The sequence below is a fragment of the Cherax quadricarinatus genome, chromosome 98 (assembly GCF_038502225.1).
Source record: "Cherax quadricarinatus isolate ZL_2023a chromosome 98, ASM3850222v1, whole genome shotgun sequence".
NCBI classification, from domain to species: domain Eukaryota; kingdom Metazoa; phylum Arthropoda; class Malacostraca; order Decapoda; family Parastacidae; genus Cherax; species Cherax quadricarinatus.
Genome location: NC_091389.1, coordinates 9,227,975 through 9,245,887, shown reverse-complemented (window position 1 = coordinate 9,245,887; position 17,913 = coordinate 9,227,975). Strand labels below are relative to the sequence as shown.

At 39.3% G+C, this 17,913-nt stretch overlaps 3 protein-coding genes across 9 annotated transcripts in view; 2 read left to right on the top strand and 1 right to left on the bottom strand.

Moving 5' to 3' along the window:
• Positions 1-8,739, top strand: part of LOC128702485 (uncharacterized) — a 166,904-nt gene extending 158,165 nt beyond the window's left edge. The window contains exon 23 of the mRNA XM_070105347.1: positions 8,602-8,739. Within this exon, the coding sequence (XP_069961448.1) occupies positions 8,602-8,631 (30 nt within the window). The 3' untranslated portion in view covers positions 8,632-8,739. The remainder of the gene's footprint in view (positions 1-8,601) is intronic.
• Positions 1-17,913, top strand: part of alc (5'-AMP-activated protein kinase subunit beta-1) — a 100,604-nt gene that overhangs the window by 37,811 nt on the left and 44,880 nt on the right. The gene's annotated exons all lie outside the window — the stretch shown is intronic.
• Positions 1-17,913, bottom strand: part of pod1 (coronin pod1) — a 111,809-nt gene that overhangs the window by 77,469 nt on the left and 16,427 nt on the right. For 4 of the 7 annotated variants that reach the window (XM_070105339.1, XM_070105341.1, XM_070105343.1 and 1 more), the window contains exons 5-10: positions 16,256-16,383; positions 13,792-13,958; positions 12,404-12,531; positions 10,649-10,779; positions 9,622-9,768; positions 8,644-8,820 (exon numbers count right to left, since the gene is read on the bottom strand). In XM_070105339.1, the coding sequence (XP_069961440.1) occupies positions 8,644-8,820; positions 9,622-9,768; positions 10,649-10,779; positions 12,404-12,531; positions 13,792-13,958; positions 16,256-16,383 (878 nt within the window). The remainder of the gene's footprint in view (positions 1-8,643; positions 8,821-9,621; positions 9,769-10,648; positions 10,780-12,403; positions 12,532-13,791; positions 13,959-16,255; positions 16,384-17,913) is intronic. The other 3 variants (XM_070105340.1, XM_070105344.1, XM_070105345.1) reach the window with 1 other exon arrangement.

Below are 17,913 nucleotides of genomic sequence, written 5' to 3'. Positions count from 1 at the left end.
TTCATAGGAAGCGACATCCAATTCTGAATGACCTTTTTCCATCGCATTTACAACAACAATGAAAATCTACATAGAGGAGGTTGATAGGAGAGCTGACTGCGTGTTTTTAATGACGTCAGGAAAGATAAAAACACGGTTATAGAGAAGTTGGACTAGTTTTGCTTACACACTTGAGGAAGACTAACTACAATAATTCACAACCCACAAAACCATGGCTACAACAATTTGTAACCCACAATACCATGACTACAACAATATGTAACCCACAATACCATGGCTACAACAATTTACAATTAATCCACAATTAAGGAGAGGAAAGTCTAGACATTTCAATCTGTCCCAGCCCCCTGTTAATTTGAAACCAGATGAAATTACTCCTGTAAACTGTGGGTTAGTTGTGTATTTTAAGTTGGTTATACACAGGTTGGACTAAGATGTTTCTGACCATCTTAGTCCACCCTGTAAGTTGCTAAGAGTTCTACGAGACACACAGAGGAAAAATGAAAACGAAATTCAGTACAATAAGACTGACAGTAAGGGAATGCAAGCAAAAACAAAAGAACATCAACAATAATGCACTAAACAAAAATGTGACACGTCACTAGTCTATGGGCCAGGGGAACTGCTGCATTGTAACACTGACGCGGTAAATTCTTGAGTTATAAACACACTGAGGACCTTCTGTATTGCGTATAATAATGATATATGTACACATTAATGATAAAATACACTATATAGAAAATTCGCAACATGCTTGTAAGTCGAGTGTTTACTGTAACAGTAAATAAGCCGCACTATATCACGAAGAATAGTCACAATGCCGTGGCTGGAGCAATTCAATAAGCATCCGCACTTACCAGAGGAACCTTATGACAATATTTAGGCCTGTCTTGGGTAACTGTCAAGTCACAACTGAGCCAGAGCAGCAAAGGTCAGAAGACAGTGGCCCAGGATAGACCTAAACCTCATCACAAGGATCTAAAGCATGGATGCTTTGTGAACCATCTATATTAATCGTCTAAAACAAGAAGCAAGATGGTGCTCAAAAATATTTGAAACAACTCAATACGCTGCTAAAAAAATTAAGTACTGTTTGTGGGTAATAAAACAAAAGGTAAGATGGTGCTCAAAATTATTCATAATAAAACCCATATTTTACAGCATATAAAGCAATTTTTTCCACACAAAAAGTTTTGGAAAATCAGCCAGTGTCTTGTATGTTCAAGCGAGGGTCAAGGGTAGGCTTTGTGTTAGGCCTTAGCAGCTATTTACTAACATCGCCTCACGTGTCTTATATGCTGGAAAATACAGTAACTCAATACGCCACTAAGAAAAATTAAAAATTGTTTGCAACGAAACACTGTTGCAAGACTCTGTACACACTAGTGTCAAAGTGCGGTGATATCACACGACAAAATAAAGGAGAATAAACATACAAATAATTCAGAAGTGAGCCCCAAGCTGCATATGAACCTTCAATGTTTCAGTCTACCCTAGACCATCCTCAAATCACTTAATATTGGGCCATGATGGACCAAAATGTCATTTGAAGTTTCTTCTCAAAGTCTTGGGCTCGTAAACAAAATTTCCAAGAAACAACTCGTCTCAATTTTATCTGAAGGAACCCAACTAAATGATTATAAAGAAAAATAATGTTTTTCTTCAGATTATAATGAAAATATATGGCTATAATAATATTTATTGGGAAGCGCTAAATCTGCAGGGGTTATATACCACCTGGAAAAAGTAGATAATAATTTCTTGGACATGGATAATATTGCACAGTTGAAGTGTTTAGAGAAGCCAACTTATAATAGACTTGTGTATAGATAGATAATTTCAAAGATAGATAATTACAAGTAACAAAATAAGGTACACAGTACAGCTCTTAGACTCTCTTAGAATTTATTAACAACTCTAAGGTCGGTCGTATCAAAACGAGTGATTTAGAAGATGATTGTATTAAAACAAGTGATTTAGAAGATTGTATCAAAACAAGTGATTTAGAAGATGATTGCATCAAAACAAGTGATTTAGAAGATGATTGTATTAAAACAAGTGATTTAGAAGATTGTATCAAAAGTGATTTAGAAGATGATTGTATTAAAACAAGTGATTTAGAAGATGATTGTATTAAAACAAGTGATTTAGAAGATGATTGTATTAAAACAAGTGATTTAGAAGATGATTGCATCAAAACAAGGGATTTAGAAGACAGTTCAGTAGTGCCCTGGTATCCATGGGGATATGTACCAAGAGCTGCTGTGGATACCCAAAACCGAAGATAGTAGCCAACCCTATACATATATAAATTGTTTTTCGTTTACATACATACCTATGATAAAATTTAATTGTTATATTACCCTCAACGAGTCAAAAATCAGCACTTTTTCACTGATGGGAAGCACTTCACGGCTTCTCTTAGGCTTTGAAGATCTCCCACCATCACTACGTTTGCACTCTGGGACCGTTATTATTAAACAAAATTAAGGGTAATTTTCGGGCCATGGTAAAGCATGGAAACTGAATCCATGGATATGGGGGTTCTACTCTATGTTGATGATGATGGTGAGGTTAGGCAAGGTAAGGTTAAGTTAGGTTAGATAAGGTAAGGTAAGGTATGGTAAGGTAATGTTAGGTAAGGTTACGTTAGGTAAAGTTACGTTAGGTAAAGTTACGTTAGGTAAGGTTACGTTAGGTAAGGTTACGTTAGGTAAGGTTACGTTAGGTAAGGTTAGGTTAGGTAAGGTTACGTTAAGTAAGCTTAGTTTAGGTTAGGCAGGGTTACTTTAGGTTAGGTTACGTTAGGTAAGGTTACGTTAGGTAAGGTTACATTAGGTAAGGTTACGTTAGGTAAGGTTACGTTAGGTAAGGTTACGTTAGGTAAGGTTACGTTAGGTAAGGTTACGTTAGGTAAGGTTACGTTAGGTAAGGTTACGTTAGGTAAGGTTACATTAGGCAAGGTTACATTACATACTGTAAATACCGAATTACAGAAAATATCTACCTGGATGAGGACTAACAAACTTACACTAAACATTGACAAAACCTACTTCATTCAGTTTGGTAACAGAGCTACAGATGTCCCTCTTAACATAATGATAAATGGATCACCTATCACAAAACTAACAGAGGGAAAATTCTTAGGAATCCACCTTGATAATAGACTCAAATTTCATACACATATACATCAAATTTCTAAGAAAATTTCCAAGACTGTAGGCATACTATCGAAGATACGGTACTATGTTCCACAGTCAGCCCTCCTGGCCCTATATCACTCTCTTATTTACCCCTATCTCACCTATGGAATTTGTGCATGGGGCTCAACAACAATTAACCATCTCAGACCACTAATTACCCAACAAAAGGCTGCAGTTAGAATGATAACAAATTCTCACTACAGGCAGCACACTCCACCAATATTCAATACACTAAACCTACTCACCATACAAAACATCCATACTTATTACTGCACCTATTACATACATAGAACACTTAACTCTGATATTAACCCTCCCCTCAAACATCTCCTTGCCAACCTCAACAGAACACATGACCATAACACAAGGCACAGATCACTCTTTGATGTTCCTCGTGTCCATCTCACACTATGCAAAAACTCAATGCACATAAAAGGCCCTAAAATCTGGAATTCATTACCTGTAAATATAAAAGAAACACAACCTGTTTATAAATTCAAGTCTCTTCTCAAAGATTACTTACTCACCCAAAACCAAATAAATACTGAATAACTGAACATTATAAATTGTATATCTTAAATGTTTCTCACAATTATATCACATAAATGTTAAACCTAAAACCCAATCTAACTTTATTATTTTTTAAATACACTACCTAACAGAATCACTACCTAACTGAATGCAACCATATGACCTGTCTTTGTAATACTCACTTGTGCTTTATAGTTATCTGTTTACATTAATGTTTTATCACTGATTTCATCATTGCTTAGTAGCAGCGCTGTATAGTCCTTGTGGCTTAGCGCTTCTTTTTGATTATAATAATAATAATAATAATCATTGCTTAGTTAATCTTAAGTTAATTTTAAGCCAGCCCGTAATGCTATGCATAGTATAAGTGGCTTTGGCATACTGCTCTTATCTGTATTTTTTTTGTACCTCTGTATGTGTGCACAAATTGGAAATAAATAAATAAATAAAGGTAAGGTTACGTTAGGTAAGGTTACGTTAGGTAAGCTTAGGTTAGGTTAGGTAGGGTTACGTTAGGTTACGTTAGGTAAGGTTACGTTAGGTAAGGTTACGTTAGGTAAGGTTACGTTAGGTAAGGTTACATTAGGTAAGGTTACATTAGGTAAGGTTACATTAGGTAAGGTTACGTTAGGTAAGGTTACGTTAGGTAAGATTACGTTAGGTTAGGTTACGTTAGGTAAGGTTACGTTAGGTTAGGTAAGGTTACATTAGGTAAGGTTACGTTAGGTTAGGTAGGGTTACGTTAGGTTAGGTTACGTTAGGTAAGGTTACGTTAGGTAAGGTTACGTTAGGTAAGGTTACGTTAGGTTAGGTTAGGTAGGGTTATGTTAGGTTAGGTTACGTTAGGTAAGGTTACGTTAGGTAAGGTTACGTTAGGTAAGGTTACGTTAGGTTAGGTTATGTTAGGTAAGGTTGCGTAAGGTAAGGTTAAGTTAGGAAAGGTTACGTTAGGTAAGGTTAGGTTAGGTTAAGTAAGGTTACGTTAGGTTAGGTTACATTACGCTAGGTAAGGTTGTTAGGTAAGGTTACGTTAGGTAAGGTTACGTTAGGTAAGGTTACGTTAGGTAAGGTTACGTTAGGTAAGGTTACGTTAGGTAAGGTTACGGTAGGTAAGGTTCGTTAGGTAAGGTTAGGTAAGGTTACGTTAGGTTACGTTAGGTAAGGTTACGTCAAGTAAGGTTACGTCAGGTAAGGTTACGTTAGGTAAGGTTACATTAGGTTAGGTTAGGTAAGGTTACATTAGGTAAGGTTACGTTAGGTTACGTAAGGTAAGGTTACGTTAGGTTAGGTAAGGTTACGTTAGGTTAGGTTACGTTACGTTAGGTAAGGTTACGTTAGGTAAGGTTACGTTAGGTAAGGTTACGTTAGGTAAGGTAACGTTAGGTAAGGTTACGTTAGGTAAGGTTGCGTTAGGTAAGGTTACGTTAGGTTAGGTAAGGTTAGGTTAGGTAAGGTTACGTTAGGTAAGGTTACATTATGTAAGGTTACGTTAGGTAAGGTTACATTAGGTAAGGTTACATTATGTAAGGTTACGTTAGGTAAGGTTACGTTAGGTTAGGTTACATTATGTAAGGTTACGTTAGGTAAGGTTACGTTAGGTTAGGTTAGGTTAGGTTAGGTTAGGTTAGGTTAGGTTAGGTAAGGTTATGTTAGGTAAGGTTACGTTAGGTTAGGTTAGGTTAGGTTACGTTAGGTTAGGTAAGGTTAGGTTAGGTAAGGTTACGTTAGGTAAGGTTACATTATGTAAGGTTACGTTAGGTAAGGTTACATTATGTAAGGTTACGTTAGGTAAGGTTACATTATGTAAGGTTACGTTAGGTAAGGTTACATTATGTAAGGTTAGGTTAGGTAAGGTTACGTTAGGTAAGGTTATGTTACGTTAGGTAAGGTTTGTCAGGAAAAAGGACAAGTGTTTCCTGACATGGGGTCTTAGTCACCGCCACTGGAGTTTTTGCTCATCTGACTGAGACCTTCCACTGGCTTACCCCTCCACCCCTTTAAAAATTATGATTATTATTATTATAATTTTTAGCGAGGGAGAGAGACAACTGTGGGGTACAAATATGCCAGAAGACGGACGCTAGTAATTGTAATATTAATACCTGGAAGAAAACATTATACAGCAAAATAAAGTCACTAATGGGCAAACAATATAGCAAACCAGTAATAAAGTAACTATTGCTGGGTAAACAAACAAACAGCAGGGCAATAAAGTCAAGGACAAACAGTAACTACAAAACAAAAATATCGTAAATACAAAAGAAAAACAAGAAAAAATTTGGCAAATGTAACATTTACAAATAAAAAAAAAAAAAGATACTTCCAGTTACCTTTTAGTGGAAAGAAATCCCCAAAAAAAATTACTACAAAGACTGGACAACAAACACTGCGTCTTTTCTTGGGCCAATCATTGCTCGTTACCTATGGTGTATAATTCAAAGCGAAGGACCTATCTCCACTTTGTGGGATAGGTCCTTATTACACTTGCTAATTTCCACTTGTCAGGTACTATGCCAGTTTGTAGAGATATGTTGAAAAGACGAGTCAATGGTTTGCTAAGTTCCTCCTTACATTTCTTTAAAACCCTTGTGAACAGTTTATCAGGTCCCTGGGACGTGTTTGGTGTTAATCTGTATAATCATGGGTCTTCAACATGCACTCCAGTCTCTCCCACCGAAACATCGTCGTAAGCTCCTCTCTTCTATGTGCGGGTTACTTGTGTATCGTTCCAGTCACGGTATTGTGCCCTTTTTATGTTATTTGTTATAAACATGTACGGTGGACCCTCACCTAACGATATTAATTGGTACCCGAGAACGAATATCGTTAGGCAAGTTTTTTAGCGTTAGCCGAGGCAAAATGTTAGCGTTAAAATGTATCATTAGGCAAATTTAACGTTATGCGATGCGTTCGTTAGGCGAGGGTCCACTGTATTTATACTTACAACTTTAATCTTGCAAAAATCATTTCTGTCCTGATCTACATAATTTTTTATTTCTGAATTTTGCTAACATCATCTTGGCTTGTCAGCCATGCGCCATTTATCTTCACTGTTATATACAAATACTGTTAACAAATTATATAGAATAAACCCAAAAAAGTCGGTAAATTATTTCTATTAGGGTCACTCCATTACTATCGGCAGAAAACCTGACGATAGTAATTTACTGCATACACATTCATGCACATTACTGTTTGTAGATGAATGGTTCAGAGAACCGACATGTTGATAAATTAGACACATGTGCAACTCTTGGGAATCTTTATTGAGGAAACGTTTCGCCACACAGTGGCTTCATCAGTCCATACGTAGGAGAAACTTGAAGAACAGGAGGAGAATGAGGTAATCAGTCCCTCAACCTTGAGTCGATGTGTTCAGTCCATCAATCTAGAATAGAATACGGCATATGAGCGGAGAAGCAGCTTATAAACCGTATGGCAGGAGAGGTGCAGCAGTCATAGGTGGTGTCACATTTGTTCAATGTGGAAGTAGGTTGTGCCCAAGAATTAGGCAAGCAAAGAATTCCTAAGTATTAAGATCCCAAGAAGTTGCAGTGTCTGACAGTTTTGTAGATGAATTGCACATGTGTCTAATTTATCAACATGTCGGTTCTCTGAACCATTCATCTACAAACCTGTCAGACACTGCAACTTCTTGGGATCTTAATACTTAGGAATTCTTTGCTTGCCTAATTCTTGGGCACAACCTACTTCCACATTGAACAAATGTGACACTACCTATGACTGCTACACCTCTCCTGCCATACGGTTTATAAGCTGCTTCTCCGCTCATATGCCGTATTCTATTCTAGATTGATGGACTGAACACATCGACTAAAGGTTGAGGGACTGATTACCTCATTCTCCTCCTGTTCTTCAAGTTTCTCCTACGTATGGACTGATGAAGCCACTGTGTGGCGAAACGTTTCCTCAATAAAGATTCCCAAGAGTTGCACATGTGTCTAATTTATCAACATGCACATTACTAAACTGAAAGAGAGAAACTTTCGTTTTATTTTATAAGTCACCGTGCCTCCTCTGTTGGATATGGCCGGTGTGTTGAAAAGAGAGAAAAAAAATACATGCATGATATAGTATATTAAAGATGTATAATTCAACCCAAAAAAATTATATAGGCAAGTATAATTCTTTTTACAATACTCTTTTTGGGTTAAATATTTTTACCCCTCGAGTGTTTTCTTTTTACTTTTTAAGAGATGAAATTCCTGGTAAATTGTAGTGGTGGAATGATACCAAAATGCATGCCGATGACGATAATTTCAGGCCAAGAATGATACCGATACCATCAAAATTAGCCAATACCACTGATACTGTTACTTTGGCATACCCATGATAAACTGCACCCCTATAATGTTGGTATTTTCTGGACTCGCCTCCCAATGTATATTGTGATATGTGTCTAGTCCCAAATTAAAATACACCTACCATCCGACTTATGACCGAGTTCGGTTCCGAGAAACCGGTTGTAAGTCGAAATGGTCGTAAGTTGAACTTTACTACTGAATATCAACAAAACATTTTTGTACTGACTTTATTTTATTGTTTTATTTTGGTATTTCATGTTTTACTTTACTTTTTATGTTGTTAGTACTGTGTTTTATACTGTAAGGTTTAGCATAAACACTGTGTACAACACAAATACTGATTTATTTCCCAGAAATTTGGCATAAAAACACGGTCGTAAGTCGAGTGGTCGTAAGTCGAGCAGGTCGGATGGTAGGTGTACATACACCTACTGTGCCAAGTATAAAATATTACAGTACTACAACTGCACTACTACTATTACTACTACTCCTGTACTATCGCCACTGCTAATATTGCTGCTACTTTTGCTATATATCAACAGGTAGCGAGAAAAGCAAAAGAAAAACATTGAGTAAATACGCACTTCTCCGTTACACTCTACCTTTACTGCTACCATCGGCTTGGAAAGCGTCGGCCGCACTTCACTAATGGGCTTGTTCTCCGTCCCGTTGGAGATCCACGACCTCGGAGCTGGTACTGGCACGTCAACAACTTCGGGAGGCTTGTGTTCTTCTCGTTTGCTTAACGGCCCTCGGTGAATCTTAGAGGAGATGTGAAAACATGAAAGGCTTCTGCTGAAGAGAACCCCAGAAGGGGGTCAAAATATACAGATCAATTTTTCTTCTGAATTCCTGTCTCCATGTGGGTTTGACTTGAACCATCAACTAGTCCAAGTCAGGCTCAAATGTCATCATAAATTTCTTTCTATATATGGTTATCTGTATAATTAACACCCTTTGTATTAACATCTGCATGTACACCCAAATGTCATTCACCTTTGTACATCGTATCATGCTCTAAGTATTATTATTATCAGTACAGTGGACCCCCGCATAACGATTACCTCCGAATGCGACCAATTATGTAAGTGTATTTATGTAAGTGCGTTTGTACGTGTATGTTTGGGGGTCTGAAATGGACTAATCTACTTCACAATATTCCTTATGGGAATAAATTCGGTCAGTACTGGCACCTGAACATACTTATGGAGTGAAAAAATATCGTTAACCGGGGGTCCACTGTACTTCTACCATGTCAGTGGATGACTTCAACAATTCTATAGAACAACAGGAGTCTCTTACACAGAGTTCTATTCCTCTCCGTGACTTAGTGACTCACACTTGTACACGTGGTAATTTTATATCAATATGTCATTGTCCAAAACATCAATTTTTGTGTTTTCACAAATGCTGTAGTTGTTAGTTGTTTTGTTGTTGACTGCTGTTGTATAAGTAAACAAGCAGTAAACCTGCATACGTCACACGGCACCACGTAACCTTACGAACTGAGAATGATTGATGATGAAGAGCGAGTGATGATTTTCTGGAGTGATGATGATTACCTGGAACTTGGGTGTTGGCCGCTTGGCTGGGTCGAGAGAGATAGTTTTCACAGAGACATTAGCACCTCCGAGCCACTGGGAGATCGTCGTCGAGGGCTCGTAGCCGTGAGTCTCCGGGAAGATGTCAGAGTGGAACTCTCTGTATGTCTGCAAGACCGACAGCAAGCATTGTACCCCAAAAAATATTAGTGGTATTATATAACTATTTTTTCACATACTGGCCATCTCACACCAGTATTGCCCCCCCCCCCCCTAAAAAAAAAGGAAACACATCACTGTTACTCACTCAATCACTGTCTTGTGAGATGTGTGCTGACATTACATTTTAAATGACCCTCTGAATTGCAACTTCCCAACTCCTTCAGAGTACAGGCATACCTCACTAATACAGTGCTCACTTTAGAAGATTTTGCTGATATGGCACTTGTTGATTATATTCAGCACTTGTCTCATTCTTAAGATAGTACAGTGGACCCCCGGTTTACGATCAGCTCCCAATGCGACCAATTATGTAAGTGTATTTATGTAAGTGCATTTGTATGTGTATGTTTGGGGGTCTGAAATAGACTAATCTAATTCACAATATTCCTTATGGGAACAAATTCGTTCAGTACTGGCACCTGAACATACTTCTGGAATGAAATAATATCGTAAACCGGGGGTCCACTGTATTTTTGTCCACTGTATTCTGCAATTTTCAAATTATTTTAATTTATTTTTACTTTTGCATCATTTTTTTAGGCCTAGTGATATTGCACACTTAATAAATGGTAGTGTAAAAATGTTTTTAGGCTTTTATCTGTAATGGGAAGTGAAATTAAGGCCGCAATTCGCTTTACAGTCGGGAACCTTACCCACCGTATTAGACAGGTATGCCTGCACTTCACACCTCCTCTGCTCAAATCTGGCTAACCAGTTTCCCTGAATCCCTTCATAAATGCTACCTTGCTCACACTCCAACAGCATGTCAAGTCATAAAAAACACTCATCTCAACTCACTCGAACCTAATTGCAAATACATACTCACCTTGCGAGGCACCTGATAGGTGATGGGGATAATGGCATTGGAGGTGAGTTGCAGCACCCGGTTCACCTCACCGTTCATGACGTCGAGGCCACGTTTCGGCACCAGACACGCCCCTTTGGTCTGCACTGAACCTGACCAATCACAAATTACAACTTAGCAGAAATGCAATATGTAAGACAATCCAATTTTCAATGTAAATTGGTTATATGTACCCTAATACCTTTGTAATAATAGCTTAAAGACTTTCAATTACTGGCGCCCCTCGACTTATGATGGTTCAACTTGTGATATTTCAAGTTTACGATGGTGCAGCAGCAGTTACTTTGCGGATGAAACTTGAGATAATTAAACCATACCCCCGGCCGGGACTGAACCCGCGGTCATAGAGTCTCAAAACTCCAGCCCGTCGCGTTAGACTCTATGACCGCGGGTTCAATCCCGGCCGGGGGTATGGTTTGTTTGCAATCGTGTCATTACGATTTCTTAAGTCATGTTGAGATAATTACCCAACGTGAAGGTGGTAAGTTAGGTAAGACACATATGCAACAGTTAGGTATCTTTATTATGAAACGTTTCGCCTACACAGTAGGCTTCTTCAGTCAAGTACAGAAAAGTTGATAGCCTACTGTGTAGGCGAAACGTTTCATAATAAAGATACCTAACTGTTGCATATGTGTCTTACCTAACAACCTGTCGGTATTTTATACCATTTTAATGTTCAAGGTGGTAAGTCCCTGACTTGCATTCATTTATTTACTTCAATACTGGTATTTAATTACAGTAATTATTTGTGGGATACGGCCGGTGTGTTGAAAGAAAGAAAGAATTATTTGTTTATTTACTTATGCAGTAACAGTTATTTATTTATTTAGCATATATGTATTCATGTTCAACTTACGATATTTTCAACTTGTGATGGTTCACTGGAATGTAACGCTGTTGTAAGTCGAGGACCGCCTGTACTTAATCCACGAGGGTTTTTAACCCTTAAACTGTCCAAACGTTGATCTACATTCTCGTATATAGCGCTCTGAACGTAGATATACTTTTTTTTTTTACGTTTGAAAGCTGGTAAGATAAAACGTAGATCTACGTTCGGAGTGCAACGCACGTGAACGTAGATCTAGGTTTGGACAATTTAAGGGTTAACCCATGAAAACCCATAGAATGCCTAGGAGAATAATCCTCATGGGTTACTAACCCATAGGATGTCCAGATGGAGATCCTATGGATGCAATTTTTTCAATTACATTTTTACAAAAAAACGGACTATACAGAGAAGCTTTATATTTCGTGACTCATGAATGTACAGAATCCATGGAATGGGTTTAAACCCATGGCACAAGTGTCTTAAAACTCCCGATTTACAACTCGCTTACCATGGGTTCTAACCCCACTTGTTCCATGGTTTGTACTGTGCAACATATGTACATTATACGAGACTGATGGATTGAACACATTGACTCCAGGCTGAGGGACTGATTACCTCAAACTCCTCCTCTCTGTACATCCTTCTGATTTGCATTGGACTGATGGAGCCACTGTGTGGTGAAACATTTCCTCAATTAAGATTCCCATATGTTGCATAAGTGTCTTAATCTTCAACTTGTTGGGTTTTTTAAACCATTTATCACATGGTTTGTATGACACACTATTCTAGTCAATGAACATAACAGACATTACAGTAATTCACTCCACTCGGAGGATGGTCAGGATTAAATTTATCAAGGTGGAAACATCTCTCTGAGTACTTACCATTATGCTTGAGGCCCTCGGTAAGGAAAGGCTCCTTCTCGGTGACTTCCCAATACATGATGCTGACGTCGGCCTTGCCGGCCAGGAACAGCATATTGGTGTCTACGTCAAATAGCGGCATCAAAATGCTGCCCCAAAAGAGGTAGAGATTCAGATCGGTGAGAATGTGCAAGAAACGAGTCAACAAATAAGTCATACTGTAATACCAAGCCTGGAACAATACATAAATACAGTAGTGTCCTGGTATCCCCGCGGGATGCATTCCAAGATCTACTGTGGATAGTAGCAAACCCTATATATAAGTTATTTTTTGAAGTCGGTGCCTGACCAGCCGGGCTGTGGCTCGTACGTTGGTTTGCATGCAGCCAGCAGTAACAGCCTGGTTGATAAGGCTCTGATCCACCAGGAGGCCTGGTCACAGACCGGGCCGCGGGGGCATTGACCCCCGGAACTCTCTCCAGGTAAACTCCAGGTAATACTATGATTAAGTTTAATTGATAAATTATGCACAGTAAGTGGAGAATTGTCAATTTTTTACTGATGGGAAATACTTCACAGCTTCTCTTAGGCTTCGAACAACTGCCACCATCACTAGTTTTACACATTATTAAGCAAAGTTATAGGTTCTTTTTTGGGCCATGGTAAACTGCGACAGCTAAAACCACAGAAACCAAGTCTGCAGATATGTAGGTTCTACTGTACCTTGCACGTAAGTGAAAGAAAATAAATGACGATATTTCAGTACAGTGGACCCCCGCTTAACGATCGGCGACCAATTATGTAAGTGCGTTTGTACGTGTATGTTTGGGGGTCTGAAATGGACTAATCTACTTCACAATATTCCTTATGGGAACAAATTCGGTCAGTACTGGCACCTGAACATACTTCTGGAATGAAAAAATATCGTTAACCGGGGGTCCACTGTACAACCTGGACCATTAATTAGTAACTGGTGTGTGACTAATTAATGGTCCGAGTGGGAGCGAGATGTCGTCGTAAGATTCACTCTCCTGTGTGCGGGTTATTTGTATATTGCAAGAAACTTTCTACAGATTACATTAAAACGATTTTTTTCACACAGTCGTATCCTACCAAGGCCTCAGGGCGACTCGAAAAAGAAACACACAGTTTTCCTTTTTTATATTTTTAGTAATTTAAACAGGAGAGGAGTTACTAGCACCTTGCTGCCTAAAATTATTATTATTATTGTTACAGTGGTTGGTGATCTGCGAAAAATCATTGGGATCACAACTCTGAGTAGCTTATGCTTGCTTATGATTTTTTTTGAGGCATTTAAAGAAACCAGCTTACATCTTACAAGTATCACCTGGTTCTATTGCTCGGATCTATTGTGATATATTGCTTGGATCTATTGCAGGGAAACTTACCCAGTTGAGGAGTCAAAGCCCTGAATTTTGTAAGGCTTGGAGAAGTTGCGCAGATCTCGCAGTCTAACCTCTCTGACACGTGAACCGTCCCAGCCAGTGGACAAGATGCGTTCGCTGTGACCGAGCCACTCCACCCTTGAGTCTTTGGGACTCTTGTGGCTCTCGGCCTAAACAGAAAGAAATGCAATGATAACATCATTTGCAAAATCGTAATAATGCGATTACAAACCACAGAACGGGTGGAATTTGTAACCATGTCAAGTAAGTTTTAGAGCTCCAAGCCAGTGGCTTAAGCCACTCGCCATGGTTTCAAGCCCCACTTGTTCAGTGGTTTGGTTAGCTAATACTGTTTACAGTCACCTCTCTTAAAAAAGTGCCTCTATACAGTGATTTTTTTGAAATTTAAAATGGAAAAACATGTGAAAAAGCCACATAGAATGTGCTATTTACTACTAAATATAATTTTTCCAGGTAAGAACATAAGAAAATAGGTACAGTGCACCAGGCCTACTGGCCCATACTAGGCATTTACAAAAAATTATGCTACACGTATTTAGAAAAAGTTTAAAAAACAGTTTACTGTGTTATCTAATGAACCCATTTATCTATTTCATTATTTTTAACATGCCAGCCATCTTACACTCAGGACGGGTGACTAAAAAAAGTTGAAAAAGAGGAAACACATTCACCATCATTCACTTAATCCACAGAAGTCTGTGTCCCTCGGTGGGACACAGTCGATGTATATCATCTTTAATTTGGTGTATCTATCATCCTTAATTTGGTGTAGCTATCATCCTTAATTTGGTATAGCTATCAACCTTAATTTGGATGACAGCTACGTATGAACTTTGACCTTAGTAAAGAAAAACAGCACAATACCGTGACTGGAACAATACACAAATAACCCGCACATAGTATAATAATAATAATACGTAATAATCTTTGTTACTATAAGTACATGTACAAGGTATACAGACCATAGCTGACATCAATGACATACTACTATATAGAAAGTCCCTTGTTATGCAGAGCATTTCCCACAAATTATGTCAATTTTATCACAGGATGCCACCCACACCAGTCCACTAACACCCAGGATGCCACCCACACCAGTCCACTAACACTCAGGATGCCACCCACACCAGTCCACTAACACCCAGGATGTGACCCACACCAGTCCACTAACACCCAGGATGTGACCCACACAAGTCCACTAACACCCAGGATGCGACCCACACCAGTCCACTAATGCCCAGGATGCCACCCACACCAGTCCACTAACACCCAGGATGCCACCCACGCCAGTCCACTAACACCCAGGATGCCAACCACACCAGTCCACTAACACCCAGGATGCCACCCACACCAGTCCACTAACACCCAGGATGCCAACCACACCAATCCACTAACACCCAGGATACCACCCACACCAGTCCACTAACACCCAGGATGCCACCCACGCCAATCCACTAACACCCAGGATGCCACCCACACCAGTCCACTAACACCCAGGATGCCATCCATGCCAATCCACTAACACCCAGGATGCCACCCACACCAGTCCACTAACACCCAGGATGCCATCCACACCAGTCCACTAACACCCAGGATGCCACCCACACCAGTACACTAACACCCAGGTACCTATTTTAATGCTAGCTGAACATGGACAACAGGTGTCTTAAGGAAACACGTCCTATTGTTTCCAACCGTACCAGGGATTGAACCATTGACCTAAGTGTATGAGCCAAGTGCTCTACCAATACAGCTACGGTGTTTCCGTGTGACTGGTCAATGGTCTGAGCAGGACTGAAACGTCATCACATGTTTCTGCTATATGCGGGTTATCTGTGTTCTGACCACAATAGCTACCACAGTAGGGTGACCCAAACAAGAAAACCCATTCATTATAAAGAACAAAAGTCACAATACCGTGACTGGAATGATACCATGACTGGAACAATACTGTGATGGGAACAATACAAATAACCCACACATAGGAAAGAGGAGCTTTCGACCATGTTTCAGTCCTAATTAGACCAACTACAGCCTTGCCTCACTTAGTGATGTACTTGTTTATCGACCCCTCGGACTTACGACGGGCTCTCTGACTAGTATGCATACCTAAATAATGTATATTTATTCTGTTTATTACAATATACAGTACACTACTGTATAAACATTTAAAAATATACCAGAAATATTATAAATGGTGCAAAGGTGACATTAAAACAATATCAAAGATGGATGACACAAACCCACTACCATTATAGTATGCTCCTCACTTAGTGACGAATTTGTTTACCAACGTGGTCTTAGGAATGGAACTCCGTCGTTAAGTGAGGAGAGGCTGTAGTCGCAAGCTTGTCTCCACTACGTGTGGGCTATCTGTGCACCAATCATTATAGGTCACTCACCCATATGGATCATGCAGCTACATTACATTAGAAGAACTACTAACCTCGTAGGCAACTTTATCAGCCCTAGGGTCAATAATACGGATGGTGCGGTCCCTGGAAGTGGTAACAAAGAGGGAGCCGTTACCGTTCCAGCTGGTGTTCTGCACCTGATCCTCGTGTCCGCTGAAGCCTGGGCAGCAGGGGGATGGGGGGGGAGGGGGTGGCAGGTTAAGAGGGAGGCCAGGATGTTAGTGCTGTTATAATAACCTACAGCTACAGTGCTCCTCGACTTGCGATGGGGTTATGCTCCGACGAACCCATTGTAAATTGAAAATATTTAAGTCAAATATGACGTGATAAGTAAATAAATAGCTACTGTCACTGAATAAGTAAATAATTACTAAATACAGTGGACCCCCGCATAACGATCACCTCCAAATGCGACCAATTATGTAAGTGTATTTATGTAAGTGCGTTTGTACGTGTATGTTTGGGGGTCTGAAATGGACTAATCTACTTCACAATATTCCTTATGGGGAAAAATTCGGTCAGTACTGGCACCTGAACATACTACTGGAATGAAAAAAGTTCGTTAAGCGGGGGTCCACTGTACCAGTATTGAAAAATAAATGAATCCAAGTTTGCCTTATCAATAATTGTACAGTACTGTAGAGTACTGTACAGTACAGAATGTGCAAGGGTACTGCACCATCATAAAGTTGACATATCAAAAGCCGAACCATCGTAAAGCGAGGAGCATCTGTATAGCTTTAGTATTAATGGTTTACAAATCAGACAGACCACGGAATGGGTGGGGTTCAAGCCCCCACCTGTTCCATGGTTTGCAATGGTGTTGTTATGATTACGTGAGTCATATTGGACAGGTCGACCAATAGGACGCACGTTGTGCAACACTTGAATTTCTTCACAGTGGAGGCGTTTTGCCAGCCAGCAGCCTTATCAGTCCAGTGTGGAGAATAATGCTGGAGACCGAGGAAGAGACAAAGGAGGAGTATGAGGTTATCAGTCCCTCAGAACACTTTCTAGCAATGACGAGGGACTGACTACCTCAACGTACTTCTCTATGTCTTCTATGGTGTATTATTCTCTGTACTGGACTAATGATGTCACCTAATGATGCACCTAAGGGTTGCACACGTCTTATTCGTCAACTACAGCCAATAAGAATGATGTTAAACAGAATGAAGAGTTTAATAATAACATGGAAAAGCAACTTGAAAAATACAAATCACAATTTTGAGGCTAGAAGAATTCTCAAATAATCCAAAATACTGTATTGTGGTTGCAACAATTCATATCTGACCCATAATACTATGGCTGGAACAATTCACAGTTATGTGATACAATAAGGAAAACATTTTAAATTATATACAACAAAAACAGAGAAGAATTTAGGCATGTGTTACTCTGTATAATTATTCTATAATTTTTTTATATTTTTTTAATATGGGTTGTCTCCCACTAAGGCAGGAAGACTCCAAAAAAGAAGAAACACCTTCACCATCATTCACTCATTAGGTGTCTTGCTAGAAAAGTGCAGACATCACAGTTCAGATGACCCTCTGAACTGTAACACCCCCACCCATCCTACAGTGTGCAGGTACTGTACTTCCCACCTCTGGTACTGTAACATCCTTACTCATCCTTCAGAGTACAGGCACTGTACTTCCCACCTCTGGTACTGTAACATCCTTACTCA